The sequence below is a fragment of the Crinia signifera genome, chromosome 4, assembly GCF_055691185.1.
Source record: "Crinia signifera chromosome 4, ASM5569118v1, whole genome shotgun sequence".
NCBI lineage: Eukaryota > Metazoa > Chordata > Amphibia > Anura > Myobatrachidae > Crinia > Crinia signifera.
In genome coordinates this window covers 153,600,642-153,616,275 of record NC_139220.1, presented here as the reverse complement: position 1 = coordinate 153,616,275, position 15,634 = coordinate 153,600,642, and the positions used below count along the sequence as shown (strand labels likewise).

Below are 15,634 nucleotides of genomic sequence, written 5' to 3'. Positions count from 1 at the left end.
GAGCGTTTTATTTCGCTCTCCATGCACTCTCCGTGTTCCGGAGGGCTCGCTGCCACTCCTGCTCCCTCTATTCAATGTGGTTAAGACTCGCCGCCACTCGCGGCGAGTCTTAACCCCTGCAGGGAGCAGGGAGCTTTCAGGGAGCCGGAAGCAGCCAGAGAGATTAAAGTCTCCCTGGCTGCTCCAGAGGACTGTGGAGGGGAGGGGGGCTCTCCAGGACCCAGGCTGCACCCCCCTATAGCCAGCAGGGGACCCAGTATTCACTGCACCGTTCGTGCATAGTTACGTTCGGGTGCTATGAATATCTAATGAGCGGCTCGAGCGCTCCGGCCCCCTGCTGGCTGCACTGTGTAAAAAAAAAAAAAAATTTAAAAAATATTTTTTTTTTATTAAATATATATTCATGTGCTATAAGCACATGAATAAAAATAACATGCCCCTTCACAGAAAAAAAAAACTGATTTTTTTACACCAAAATTAAAAAAAAAAACCTTTTAGATTAAAAGTTCACATTCCAGCTCTCCATCAAAAGATGGAGAATTTCTACACGGAGAGAGACGGCGAAAATTACTTAAAAAGACGGAGAATATTTCACATTGAATAGGGTTGCTCGCTTTTGGAGAGCAAAAGTCTCCATCCAAGGCGAGAAAAGCACAAACTCGCCATAAAACACGGAGAATTTTTCTCATTGAATACTGCCCTATATAGTACAGATCTATACTATATAGTCTAAATCGAATGTGTACACTGAACCTTGCGATTTGATTACAAAATTAATATCTCCGTATGTACGAGGCATAAGAGAGATTTTGGCTATTCATATGTTGCAATAACCTGTGTTTAATGTGTTATGGCATTTATATTTTAAGGACAGAATTTATTTAGCCCTGATTTAATTTTTCTCCTGATTAAAAATGGGCTAATGGTCATTATCAGGCTCTCCAATGTAAGCCTGTTTATTTTCAGTGGCTCTCCTGTTTATGGGTGATACCACATGGGATCCAAGAGAAGTATCTGGATCTCATGCATTATCACGACTCGGAGGACTTTACGGTGCCTGAGGCACTTGGAGCATAATCTCTGATAAGTGAAATGTATCACGACTAATTGAATACCCACCACTGAATTAATTAGCTGCTGTATGTTGCCACATCTAATCAAATACCTCAATTAGAGTTATTTTCATTTACTTATATGTGCAATGTTAGTATATGAAATTCAAGGCCATATTTATTGTTATGACGGCAAGCAGTGCCTATAGTTTGCCGTCAGAGTATTCTACTCCCTCCCCTTCACTCGCCGTCTCCACCTTGCTGGTTTCATTTGGCAAGGTGTAAACGGTGAGTGTGCCCATTAAAACAGCGGGGCTCGCCACAAAATGCAGCAGACTCGCTGCATTTGCGGTGAACTCGGACGTTTAAGTGGATCCTCGCCGTTCTCTGGTGGCGTGGATTCCGGGCAAACATTGAATATGGTGAGGGGCTTCGACGGCAAGGATGGCTTTTCCTCACCAAAAATAAGCCATCATCGCCGTACAAACCCCCCTTTATCGCGGCATTGGATACACCTCTAAGTGTGGTGCTCGTAAAATAATAGTTCACTGACGGTGCTACTGACTGACCTAGTGATGAGTCCTATGATAGAATAGAACTTTAGTATAAATGAATGATTTATTTTTATCTATTATTAGAATTGTATTCTAATTCATTTGTTGGTGCTATGCATTGTATTTCTCACTCATGTGGGTTCTCTCTGTATTCTCCTTGGGGAAATAAGAGGAATCTGCAAGAAAGGAATACCTTCACATGTCCTGATTCTTCGTGGACTTTATTTATTGTAATTAGAAAATACTACATTGTTAGTTTTAGCTTTCTGTTTCTGCATATAGCCATTCTAGTGCATATTATTCATGAACAAGGGAGTGGTACTAAGTAGATTTTAGAAGAGTGTAATTTATAATTAAATTCTATGATCTGCAATGTGTCAAGTGATCTCTGGAGGAGAAAATAAATTATGGTTGTAATTAGAAAACAAAAAATGCATTTAACTCTTTCACTGCTGAGGGCATTCTCACCCAGTTTCTTCACTTGAAACTTCACTTCACTTGACATTAACTTCTCAGAAGACACCAATAGTATTGTTGTTTCTTACAACATATTAGTGTTCATTCAAGCACCCGCCATCTTTGAAAACCCATGCAGTTCCTTTTCCCTACCTGGGGTGTCGCTGTCTGCTGTGGTGTTTCTAGCACAGGTCTGGTTTGCATATCAGTGCTGATATACACACCACATTGTGCTAGAAGCACTACAGCAGACAGCGACACCCCAGGCAGGGAAGAGGAACTGCATGGGTTTTCAAAGATGGCGGGTGCTAGAATGAACACTACATATCAAATACTAATTCTTCTAGTGTAATAAAGCAAATTGTGTTAATGTACTGTAATGTAATGCAACTTGTGTATATTTTACACGCCCACATAGAATATATTTAATGTATTTGTGTGCAAAATTATTTTGATTCTTTCTTTGACATTAATACTTTTTCAACAAAAGGCAGAATTCCACATTAGAAATTCAAACACATTCTTCTCTAGAAAATTGTAATACTTTTATTTTTAGTTTCATTTTAGTGAGTTTCACCATCTAGATTTGAACAGGATTTATTGGAATAATATGGTAGTCCAGCAACACAGCCTACAACATTACTTGAGAGAACACAAGATTGGTTTCAAAGTGTGCACATGAATTGAAAGAGATGACTTGTAGTGGGCTTCACTCCCCTGTCCTGGCACATGCTTCCCTTATATATGCTAGTATAGGGGAGATAGGTAACATTCAGTGCCAGCTCTAGAATCTATGAACATGTGATTATTCTATAGTGCTGGCTGATGTTGCCTGTTGATCACTGGTAATCCCAGAAAATTGGGTACTTGTGAGTTATCCGGGCTGCCGATTTCTAAATCGGGTCGGATCGGGCGCATCGCATCGCATGCGACCATCGGATGCGATGCGATGCGATGACCCGATTTTTCCATAGGAATCAATGTTAAAATGGACTGAGTCCATTTTAACATGGAATTCAATGGGAAAAAGGGGTCCTTTTCATACCCCTACTATCCAAGTGGGCATGGAGTTGGATATAAACCTGTGGCGAGCGTAGCGAGGCGAGCGTAGCGAGCCCCGCGAGGGGACACAGAATACCGTCCCCTCGCGGGGCTCGCCACGCTTCGGGCTCGGTGGCTCGCTACGCTCGCCACAGGTTTATATCCAACTCCATGCCCACTTGGATAGTAGGGGTATGAAAAGGACCCCTTTTTCCCATTGAATTCCATGTTAAAATGGACTCAGTCCATTTTAACATTGATTCCTATGGAAAAATCGGGTCATCGCATCCGATGGTCGCATGCGATGCGATGCGATATCGCATCGCATCTGATTGTATGCCTTAACTTAAGGCATACAATCAAAAAATCGGCAGCCCAGATAACTCACAAGTACCGAAAATTGTTACTAAGGGTATGCATCATTACAAATAAATGACCCCCTTCCCCTTATAATATGTAGGCTCCCCTGAATTAGTTGAATCCAGAATGAGGAGATCATTCTACCTTCTTTGACTCCATTATTATTATTTTTGTAATGTTGTTTGGTGATCTCAAATGAGTTAAAGTTAATACTTACTGTGGGTTATTTAGGTGGTGAACAGATGGTGTTCTCTCAATGTATATGAGAAATGAAGTATGTGGGGGAAAAGCATACTTATTGGGTGCTGGGAACAAGCATGCTGACAAAGAGGAGTGCCTCAAACCTCTTCTCTGCTGGTGACAGTCGTCATAAAATCATGGTTGCCATAAATAGCGACACTTAGCAGTCTGTATACAGTAATAACGGCTTGAAGAAAAAGGAAAACAAAATCCCAGTATGGTTTCTTTTGAAATAAACAATAATTTATAACAAGTTTCAAGAAAGCACACTTTCTTAATGTACATATACGCGGAGCGAGGTCTGTATCGCAAGGGAAAAAAAGATTCTGCAGGCAAGGGAATTTTAAGTATGTCACCTGAAGTGTATTTGGTCATAGACCAAATCGCACATAGTCAAAATCGAAAGTGTATGTAGCCAAAATCGGCTCCATGTACTTCAAGGGAAAATCACATAATCAAAATCGTCCATAGCCAGAATACCAGTGTTATAGCGAAAATAGGTCACTGTGTCACAGATCAATAAATACATTACAAAATAATATACACTAAATATTGTTTTTATCTTTCCCAGATTCATTTAGCACTCCAGTTAAGATTTCTCTGGAAAATGGTAATCAGATCTGCTACAGCACAACTGATTTTGAAAGTGAAGACATTTGTTACCTGCGCATCCACAAACACATGACATGGGATGATTTTTCAACAGCTGTGAGTCAGGCTGTATCGAACCATTTCAGTGCTGTTATCGCTGATGGATGGGGGAACCAGGAAGACATGACATTTAATAACACTGCTGAATCCAGCCTTGGACTGGGTTCAATCACAGACCTGTCATTTAAGCTAGGTATTGGAAGTCTCTTAAGGAAAATATATGACCTGCAAGGTTTTAATATTATTATTGCAAATGTTTCTATTATCACAGTTTTCATGTCCTTTGTTCCATAAGTGAGAAGAGTGACTATATTTAAAGCTATAGCTGTGTACATTGTAGTTACTGTATCATAACTTTTTAACACTGGGGGGTATGCAATTCCTGCCGCTATTCCGACAGGGGAAATAGCCACAGGCTCCTATTCAATGCTGTCTTGGCTGACAGCATTGAAGAGGCAGATCAACAGAACGGACTTAACTTTAAAAGCTGTCGGGCCCATTTTGTCGTTAACAGCTGTGAATTGTCGCGATCACAGGCAAATCTTGACAATCCACAGCCGTTTACGTTTTCGACGATCGCCAACTGGGACATTGAATCCCGCCTGGCGATATGCTGTCACGCAAAACTAAAATGGGGCAGGATCACAGCTGTCAAGAGGGATAGACAGTCGTGACCCGGGATTGCATACCCCTCTAAAACACCAGACATATAATAGAGTTATAAACAGCCACATTTTTTTCACGACCCGTAAACAATATTCGTGTAGTAAATTTTCAACTATAAACTACTTTTAAATATTAATATTCATACCATTTATGGGAAACTTGACATTTTCATTTTTTATATGACATCATGAAAAGTATTCTACCTCTTTATCATTTTTAGCTTTTGATGCTCTTATCATAGAAGAATGTATTTGGAAATTCTTATTACTGATCAGTGCAGAATACTCCTAAAAAAATCTCCCAAGATATTTTAATTACAAATAAAAATGTTAATTGCATACTTTTCTACCCCTTCAGTAAGATACACAACACAATGAAAAGTCAGTTTTCAGGATGTAAAGGTTCATTTAAAGTTCGCATTAGCTGATTGGAGTCTAACTAGGTACAATTAAGGTGTTTTATTTGAAAGGTGTAACAGTGGTGTAATAAATTTCCATATACGAGCTTCATCCAGTGGCGTAAGTTCATCCCAATTGCCCGGAGGCAAGATACATGTTGTTGCCCCCCCCCCATAGCAAACTACAAAAAGTAATGTCAGCATGCAAGGCCGCATAGCCGTGGCAACGCTGTAAACAAAAACAAACATGTACATATGAGCAGTGAAAAAAGTTTTAAGAACCTGACATAAAAGATGCAGGTAAGCATATGTGAAGCAAATATCTAAAACACACTACAGTTAGAAATGCGCACTGTCTGGGCAAAAACTATTCTGTCAAAGCAGCTTACAGATTTATAAATCTGCTCATATGTATGTATTTGTATTTATTTACAGCGTGGCCCGGCTATGTAGCCGAGTATGCTGCCGTCACTTGCGCTGTCTCTCACCCAAACAGGCTGCTGCTGCAGCGTCTTCCACCTGGCTCCCGGTTCAAAGCTTCTTCAGACTACACTGCAGTCTCACCCGCACTGGCTGTGTGTGGAGTGGAGACAGTGGCTACTCTCACGCCGGACTCCTGGCTCCTCGTCACTGTTTGCTGGCCTGGCTCTCACTTGCTCTCAGGCTGCGGGCGGATGTCAGCGAGGCGACTTCCGCAGAGCAGTGAGCAGCCAGGTGACAGGGAAGGGAGACTGAACGGGGGTGCTGCGGCCGTGGCTGCTGAATATAATAACGGTACTGGCCTGGGCCCCGCTGCTGCATAGAATAGTACCGCCTGGCTGCGGGAAGCACTTCTAAATAAAGCATTACTGAGCGGAACAACAGAAGGCAATGGAGACAGTGCCCCCTTTGAGGCTGTCGCCCGGCGGCAGATGACTCCATTGCCTCCGGGAGTTCCGCCACTGGCTTCATCCATCAGATAGATCAATGAACATTCATTGTAAAGCTGGGGATTTATATGGAAAAACACCAATAACGAAAATGATTTAAGATTTCCCTTAGAACAGCATTAAGACCATCTTCATTATATGATGTATAAAAGTGTTATACATTTGCCTAGAACATGCCTTCACTTCATCACTTGTTGCCACCTTGGTTAGTTTTGTATCTACTTTCTTTCAGTGGCCATCTTGGTTACTTTATTTGTGTATCTACTTCCTTCTTTGCCTAGGGACAAAGTAAGCTGTGCAGAAGAAGTGTAGATTTTTTGCCTGTGCGATAAAATATCCCCAAACTTTTTTGGAAACACTGGAGACCAAGATCTGCAAATAATGCAGTGTTTATTTTTTACGATGGGTTCCCTTTTATGTAAATAAATCCACAGCTGATGTTAATTTTTATTCCAGGAAACACCACCTGGTCAATTGGCCAAATTTTTCTCCAGTCACCATGGGAATTTCTGAAGATGAGCAAAGTGCATCAAGTAACTGTTTTTATGCCAGGTATTGTATGCTTTTTGGTTTTTTTTTTCACACAAAAAATGTATTATATTTTATGACATATGGTTTTTAGTTTTGCATTAATAAGTATTAGTTACAGATGTGTCCACATACACCTTTATTTACATTGTGACAAATAGCCCCATTTTTGCGACTTAGCTGCAACAAGTGTCCTGTCTGCGTCTTTTTCTAAAAATACGCATCTTTAGTCGCATCACTTACGGGACAAGAAAAAAGGTATGACAACACGCTAGAATCAATGTATATAGAAAAATAATAAAATTTATTAAACAAATATATTTCACTGGCCAGTGATGAACACAAACATTAAAAATATATATGATACTAATTGATCAACTGATATCGGATGGCTGCTAATTCTTGAGACAGTAGTTTCTTTGGGACAAAACTACAAAGCAAGGGTAATCTGATTGCTGTTGCTTGTAATCTGGTGTAGCTAGCACACTGTGAGTGACTTTGTATGTAGCTACAATGTGAACATGTCATAAAATTCAGGATTTTTTTTGGAAGTATAACGTGCCATAGGGCGCAAAGATGCTAGGTGAAGGAGTACACCTCTGTAAATGTCATCTGCATGACTTGTCATTTTGTGAAGTTTCAAAAAATGAAAACTCCCAGCGACAGGCTGCTGTAAGGTACCCCGCACGGCGGGTAACCCACTTGCTCGATGTGCATTCATTGCTCCCCACAAACATTATAGAAGCACCTGCGTTGTCTGGACTGAGCCCCCGCAATGCTCCATGGCAGCACTGTAGACTGCTGTATCAATGCTCATGCACAGATATACAAGAATAGTCTTTAGTGAAATACACATAACCTGAGGCTTATGTTGTTGGTTTCAGCAATCCCATAGTTACTGTAGCATGACAATAATTATCTGCAGTAAAACCTAGCAATGATGAAAGTAAACTGGATAGTGTTTTATGTCCTATAACGTGATTAAAGTATCCGCTATGATCTAGTGCTTCTTTGTACAGTGGCTTGCAAAGGCTGAGTAATACAGTACATGACAGAAGTTTCCTGCAGGGGTATTTTAGTTGTTGGCTGGCTGCAGTATGTGGGTTGTGAATAGCGATGAGTAAGGGATACTGTACTTGTGTCCATGCTGCTGCTTGTCCTGCAGGGATAAAGCACATCTACTGAATTATTGTGAGACCCAGACATTGCCCATGAAGGTATGCGACATAGGGTTGACACTAATAAGGCCGACATACTTGAAAAGGTCAACTCAAACAATAGGTCAACATGAATTTTTCACATTTTGTGTTGTCTATGTTGACATAGGTCGACATGGACACCGCTTTTGCTCGGCACACTATTATACTCTAACTCTATGTCCACTTGGATGGTAAAATGTGAAAAAACAGCTTAAGAAAAAAAAGAAAAATGTTAAAAACTCATCGATCTTTTGATCATGTATACCCTAGGTATGTTGACTTTTTTAATGTGTCGACCTATGGCCTGGCAACCAATAGTGGTTGACTGTTGACTTTATTAGTGTTGATCTGCCAAACGCATCCTGACTATTAGATGGGTATGGGTCATTAGGTCGAAATGATTTAGGTTGACACCTGAAATAGGTCAACACGGTTAAGGTCGACACAAGCATTAGGTTGACAGCGTCTAGGTCGACAGTCAACAGGTCGGCAAGGTTTTTTTTTACTGTTGTTTTTTTTTTTTTTACCAAATGTTGACATGGTCAACATGAAACTGTATACAGGTTGAGTATCCCTTATCCAAAATGCTCGGGACCAGGAGAATTTTGGATAACGGATTATTCCGTAATTCTGAATATTTTAATATTTCAATGATGTTTTTTGAAGTATCTTGCATTTATGCTGTATAAACACATAAAATACACACATTTATATTTTATTACCACATAAAATACACACAAATATATTTTATTTGTTCAAAAAACAAGGTTTCAAAACATGAAACAAAATGTGTGTACTATCTCAGATACTGAATTTGAATGCCAAGCAATCATTTTATTGTACATATATAATGGCAGTTACATGTCATGTCCTCAGTAGTGCAGTTACAAATGTCCCCAGTGAGTTTTTATAAAAAAAAAAAAAAATTCTTAACTTTCTGGAATGTATGGTTTTCGGAATAATTTGGATACTGGATACTCGACCTGTACTGTAAATACACTATTTTATTCTTCCTGCTGTCGGCGCAAGTCGGCTGGAAAAAAATGAAAACCCCATGTTGAACTTTTGACTGATGACCCAATGCTTGTGTCGACCATCCAACCCTGTCGACCTTAAGCATGTCGACCTATTTCAGGTGTCAACCTAAGCCATGTCAACCTTCAGTGGTGGACCCAATGCATGTCGATAGGTAGATGTCTTTTTCAGAAGTATACATTTGGGTCTAATTGGCAACAGTAATATTTAAAGGGCAAATATCCATTGTTAAGAAAGGGATTCCTGCACCTAATACCTAACAGGATGTGTTACATATTTTGTTACACCACACCGTAGCGCCTATTTTATATACTAAATCATAGCCTGTATATTATACCTTTTTATGTGCCGGCTCCAAAAAAAGCGTCTACGCCAAATTTAATTATCTTTTGTCTCTGTTCATCATTTGTCCCACTGAGGGATTTCCGGTTATTAACGGGGTCTCAGAATATTAAGAATTTACCTTGTCTTGATGCCCTTGATGTGTAGATGTATACACTTGTAATGTTGCACTGGCTAGACGGGTATGTGACTACCATGTAGATGGGCAGAATATTCAGCAGATCACAGCAGTTAATACACACTATAAGCTAGGCAGATGTGACAGAAACCGTCCTGTACTGTGTAAGGCAGTGATTTTCAACCTTTTTACCTTGCGGCACACTAAATAAGACTTTAAAATTCCCAAGGCACACCTTGAGATCCCCACAGGGCAAAACACATTGGCCACCACAGGAAAAAAAACCTATTGGCCCCCACATTAAAAACAATCACACTGGTCCCCACAGGTAACCAAACTAAAATATATTGGCCCTTTACATGAAAAGAAGAGACCAGTAAAGAACATTTGAACTGGTGGTGGCTGTAAATGGGTTTGGTTATCTATAGATGTGGGGGCACACTTGAGAACAGCTCAAGGCACACTAGTGTGCCACAGCACAGTGGTTGAAAAACACTGGTGTAAGGGATAGTAGACCATTACAGATAAACAAATTGCCTCGCTTTTATTGAAGCAATGGAGACTGTAGGCACAATCACACTGAAAGCTGTCTGTGCACATACCACAATATATCTGGTTTATCAATGTGCACTCCTAAAAGCAGCTGAGTAATAATATTTACTACTCTGTAGTGTGAAGGCCCTAATATAACAATAAGTGTGGGTATGTGCTTTACTTTTGCATAAAAAAACACAAAATACTAAAAAAGTACAGTAAGTTATAGTGTAGAAAGCAGAAAGCTAAGCATTTGTGTGGTATTTTGCTTTTCTCTTTTTGGCTCTCTGTAACACCATGTCACTTGCATTGGAGTTGTGCTCTGCATTCCTGGATATGCTGGGCTTCCCATTGCTCTCCCTGCGCTGTAAATAAATGCTGTGCGCATCTCATTAGTTGACCCAAAGAACCAGTTATTTACTATTCCCCATAGCCCATGAGACACTGCAGCGCATGAGTGGGGCATTCTCAGTAAAGCAGGATTGCTTTCCTGAAATAGGGACACTTGTGTGGTTTGCAGATACAGCAGTGTTACTGTATTGATAATGGCAGTGGTGTTTACTTTAATACGTGTTCAAAATTGTTAAATTCTAGCAAATATACAGTGTAGCCATAACAACACATAAGTATTGTTGTTCATTGTGACTAACCAGTGTTTGTCTGCCAATATGTAATCTTTACTACTTGTCCTTCCATGTTGTGAGTTTCAATCTATCACATGATAGACTGTACAATAGACTCAGGACAGGGACTCTGAGATATGAAGGTCACCTCGTATAAATAACCTAGATTCATACTTGATTTATTTATAGACCCCTTTCTCTATTACTCTCCATACTGACATTCCTGATCCATTAAGCTGTCAGACGGGGAAATGTTTATTTTGACATTAGGCATGTAACAGGCCTGATGTCTGCAGTCCGTGACTAATACAGTGAGATGCTGCACTTTTTACCAGATACAGATGCCTTTAGATTTGTCCTAATATTTCTGTTATTCAGTGACATACTGTACGTAAACCATACTTTTAAACTCATTATTAACAGCAATTTGACTTTTTTAATTTCTGAAGTTGTAAGGCTATATAATGGCTTACTCCCATGACTGGGGAAGTGTGTGTCCCGGTACTGTGCACTCTGAGTAGAACAGCTTCTGTTTCTCATATTACCATTTAGAAGTGGCCTCATCAGTGAAATATTTGTTCCCTGGCCATTCTGCACTAGCATATCATCTTGTAACACAAACTTTTCCTCAAGGCTGGCAGTAGCATTTCAGCCACAACCATTAACGCTGTTCTACAGGTAACTATGGGGGAGCAAATGGAGATCAGTTAAAAATAATAATAGTTTGTTCCGGCATACAGGGAGTTTCTTAGTTATCTGTGCAATAGTTGTAAGAATTTCCTCTCTTTTGCGTATTTGCAGTTTTAGCAGTAACCACTTTCATTCATGCTGTTTCAGGTCCAAAGGACGGGTATCTTAACAGTGTGGCTTATGCATCCATGATTTCTCTTCAGACTCTTCAAAACTTCCTCCGTTTGGTAGGTTTAACCCTTTTGAGGACTCAATATTTCCTATGAGTATTGTATAAAAAAAAACCAATGGTACAATAAGTAGGGCAGTAGATATTCACCAACATTTCAATGCTGTATTCAAAGCATTTTCATCAGGGTATATGAGATAATGCAAGGGGTCACTTGGTTGCTTAGCAGCAGAACGGATTATAGGAAGTGTTTGAGGACAGTGAGGATGCCTGATAAGCATGTGCAATTTCCGCATGTTACCACACCTGAGTGGCCTGCCTGTGTGTGTTAAACGAGATCTGATGCCTAATTATTATATTATTATTTTATTTATAAGGTGCCACAAGTGTTTTGCAGCGCTGTACAAAGGAACAGTACAGGGAGACAAAACTTAAATTACATTGAATAAGTAACAAAAATAGAGTACAGGTAAAGAGCGCCACAGTTCAATACACATTACAGCTTAAATTATTTAAGTATATAAGTAGTGAGGACTACTAGGTGCTGGTGGCCAAAGATGGAGATGAGTATCCGGGCAAAGATGGTCACTGAGTGTTTGAGTATGGCAGACCTGTGCGTGAAATGATAAGAGAGGAGGGCTTTGACAACAGGATGGAAGAGGGCCGTGCTCTGAGGAGTTTACAATCTAGTAGGAAGGGGAGACAGACAGATTACATGAGGTGCAAACAAGTGGGAGGTGGCTTGATAGCAGGATGTAAGCAGACAGGGTTGGAGAACCAGGCTCAGGACTAGTTTATGCAGCGGAGGGGTACACTTTGATGAATAGGTGAGTTTTCAGTGCCTAATATAATGTACAGTATACTGTCAGCATGTAGCTACTAAATGACTAATTTTGTAGCATGAAAAAAAATGGTGAGGGCCCTCCTTCTGCTTTACTATTTCCATAAGATAAGGATGCCACATTGCTATATTGAGGATGCACCCTAGCTTGGAAATGATGAGTGCTGTGAGTGTGGGACCCCATCATCCGACCTCCTGTAACTTCTGAATATCTGACACAAAGTGCCTCAGTGATTTCCTTATATTCTATATTGTGCCATTTAAGAAAGCAAAGAAGGAAGGCAACACTCAATAGATATTTTAATATGCTCACACCACACCGCACTTTTGGGTAGACATAACTGCAAAAGCAAATCACATGATAGTGCACAGGGTGGGTGCTAATAGGTTTGGGTCATCGGGTCGACAGAACTTGGATTGACAGTCATTAGGTCGACCACTATAGGTATATAGTCACTAGGTCAACACATGAAATAGGTCGACATGCCTTAGGTCACGTGAACAAAAAAGTGAAAGTAAATTTAGCGCCAATGTTAGGACAAATACATCTGGACAACCTCCCATGAAGCAGCACTCCATTTCAAATATAGGGCGTCTGCACACTCCAAAGGTAGCGGTGGTGAGCCGCCAGAGATTGAACAATCTAAATCACTAGTGTATGGATACAGTGGCTACCTAAGGTGCTTCAGGTGTCAGGGACATACTGGACTGGAGGGTTAGTGGGTGGGAGCACTGACCTACATCACTTCCTTTTCTAATAAAAAAAAGTAGATAGTTAGAAAAAAATGCATTAGGGTGACACAAGCATTAGCGACATGGAAAAGGTCAGCATGAAAAATGTGGACATGGGATTATCATGTTTTTTTGTGTCTGTCGACTTAAGTTGACAGTGTATAAGTGTACCCTCGCCTGGTTCTCTTTGCTAGCCATGCTTCGGGCACGGTGCTTCGCTACTCTTGGCACACTATTATATTCTCACCGTATGCTCACTTGGATAGTAAAGTATGAAAAACCACCATTCCTTGAAAAACACGTTGACCTTTTTCATGACGACCTTTTTCATCTGTTGACCTATTGCTTTTAGACCTAGTGACTGCATCCCGGGGCTAATACAACCTATCAAAGCCATATATTTTAAGCCAATTCAGGAATTTATTTTTACACATACATGTATCGGAGGCAAAAAGGGCCTGATCCAGAGCTACAAGTAATGCTGATGTTCTCTTGGTTGAGTAATCAGTGTATGTTCAAATATTTCTAGAAAAGCCTTTAGTTGTCTTTGAATGGCTAATACTGCCACCTTGTGTTCAGGTCTAAGCACTGTTCTTCTCCACATGTAACAGAGATGCACTTACAAATAAAAAAGCTGTGGTTTGAATGTACTCAGCTTTGTCTGGCTCCCACAGGACATTTTCTGGTGGGCCGGTACTGAGTTGGCCGCTTTTTTCCCTGGCTGGCCCGTGGGCCTCGGACCGTGCGACCACAGCGGTTAGTGCCCACAGCCAACAACTCCTGGCTGCCCAGTGCCCACAGTCAATATGGCCATGGCTGTACCCCCACCCCCAGGGGCTGCTTGAGGATTCCGAATTTTGTTACGAATCTACCCCTGGGCTCCCATCTGTAGTTCATTTTGGCCTCACTGGCAGCAGTGGGCAGACCCAATTGTTTGGGAAGACAATGGCATTACCTCCCTATGCTCATCTTTCCAGTGCAAATATAGGTTTTGTTTTTTTTAAATGAGAGGTTTCAGTAATAAGAATATTATAATGTAGAACAAGAAAAAACAAATGTATAGCAATAATTAATAGCATTATTGATGTGTTAAAACATTTTATACAGCTTTTTCTAAAACCTACAATAAATAAGATTTTTTTTTTTACCTGCCCTTCTCTGACTCTAAAGCCTGGTGGGCTGCTGCTTGTATCAGTTTTTTGTCTGTGTTTCTTTATTCTCCTTACTTCTCTGGACAAAAGAAAAGGCAGTTGTTCCCTTTTACACCGGCGTTCCCCGGCATTATGCCGTGCGGGTGACACCGGCGAAGGTGGGTCCTGAACAAGCACTTGAAGATGATATCATCTCAGAACGCCGGGAATCCGCCAGCCTGGACCCATGCAATGCCGACCCGATAGCTGGGGGCAAGCTAAGCTGCTGGGCTGCCCCCAGCCTCCGTGCTCCCCCAGCTTTGTTCTGTAAGGTGAATGGATGCCGCACACAGGCATTCATTCACCTCCTCCCAGCCTCCGCTGCTGTCTGCAAAGTACCGCAGACAGCAGCGGAGGCTGTACGTGGCCCCTGCCCAACCTTCGAACTGACCGCAGAACACTGCGGTCCGGAGGTATGGGCTCCCCTACTGGTGGGAATGGGTTACCTATTTACGTGGCCCGTGACTCCGGGAATTTAGCATGTCCGACCCTGAGCATTTGCCGGGTCGTACACCCAGGGAACAGAGTTATTTTATTTTTCGCATTTACACCAAGCCCCGACCCGGAGTGGAGTGGCAATAACCCGGGTCGAGGCTCTGGTGTAAAAGGGGTATTATATGGTTACATTAAGATGTTTCATGATTTATTTTTTTCCGGTTATTTTAGCTCTTTAACCCAGGCATGTCCAAACTATGGCCCTCCAGCTGTTGTGAAACTACACATCCCAGCATGTATTCTAGGTTTAGAATTCCCTAATAGCAAAACTATGGCAAAGCATGATGGGACTTGTAGTTTTACAACAGCTGGAGGGCCAGAGTTTGGATATGTGCCTGCCTTAACCCCTTTGAGTGCCAACATTGCTGTAAGAGATCCTCAGCGCCCATCACAGCGACTGTTCTTTTAGTATAAATCAATACAAATACAGCCAAGTCACATAAGTGAAGTTTAGTTAAATATTGCACCCACAAAAAGAACAGTTGCTGTGAGCGTATTTAGAGGATCTCTCACAGCAACGTTGGCACTCAAAGGGTTAATTACTGTAGAATAATTATAATATAACCTTGATAAATGCACAATCCATTTTCATGCAGGTAATTCATATGCCAATTTGCTGACATTGATAATAATTTAGCTGAGCGGTGTTGTATAAACATTTGAGCATCTTGGTAAAAAGATTTATACATTTCTATTCTACAGTATTTTATATTTATAAATAGTCATTATTGCACAATATGTTACTTCCTCCAAAGGAGGAGTTACAGTAGAGCAGGCCTGGCCAACCTGTGG

The 15,634-nt window shown here is 40.9% G+C and overlaps 1 protein-coding gene across 1 annotated transcript in view; it reads left to right on the top strand.

The window, feature by feature from the left end:
* The window catches only part of CTTNBP2 (cortactin binding protein 2), a 109,073-nt gene that overhangs the window by 65,581 nt on the left and 27,858 nt on the right, over nucleotides 1–15,634 (top strand). Inside the window, exons 10-12 of the mRNA XM_083182807.1 lie at nucleotides 4,275–4,547; nucleotides 6,803–6,898; nucleotides 11,563–11,642. Coding sequence (XP_083038933.1) covers nucleotides 4,275–4,547; nucleotides 6,803–6,898; nucleotides 11,563–11,642 — 449 coding nt within the window. The remainder of the gene's footprint in view (nucleotides 1–4,274; nucleotides 4,548–6,802; nucleotides 6,899–11,562; nucleotides 11,643–15,634) is intronic.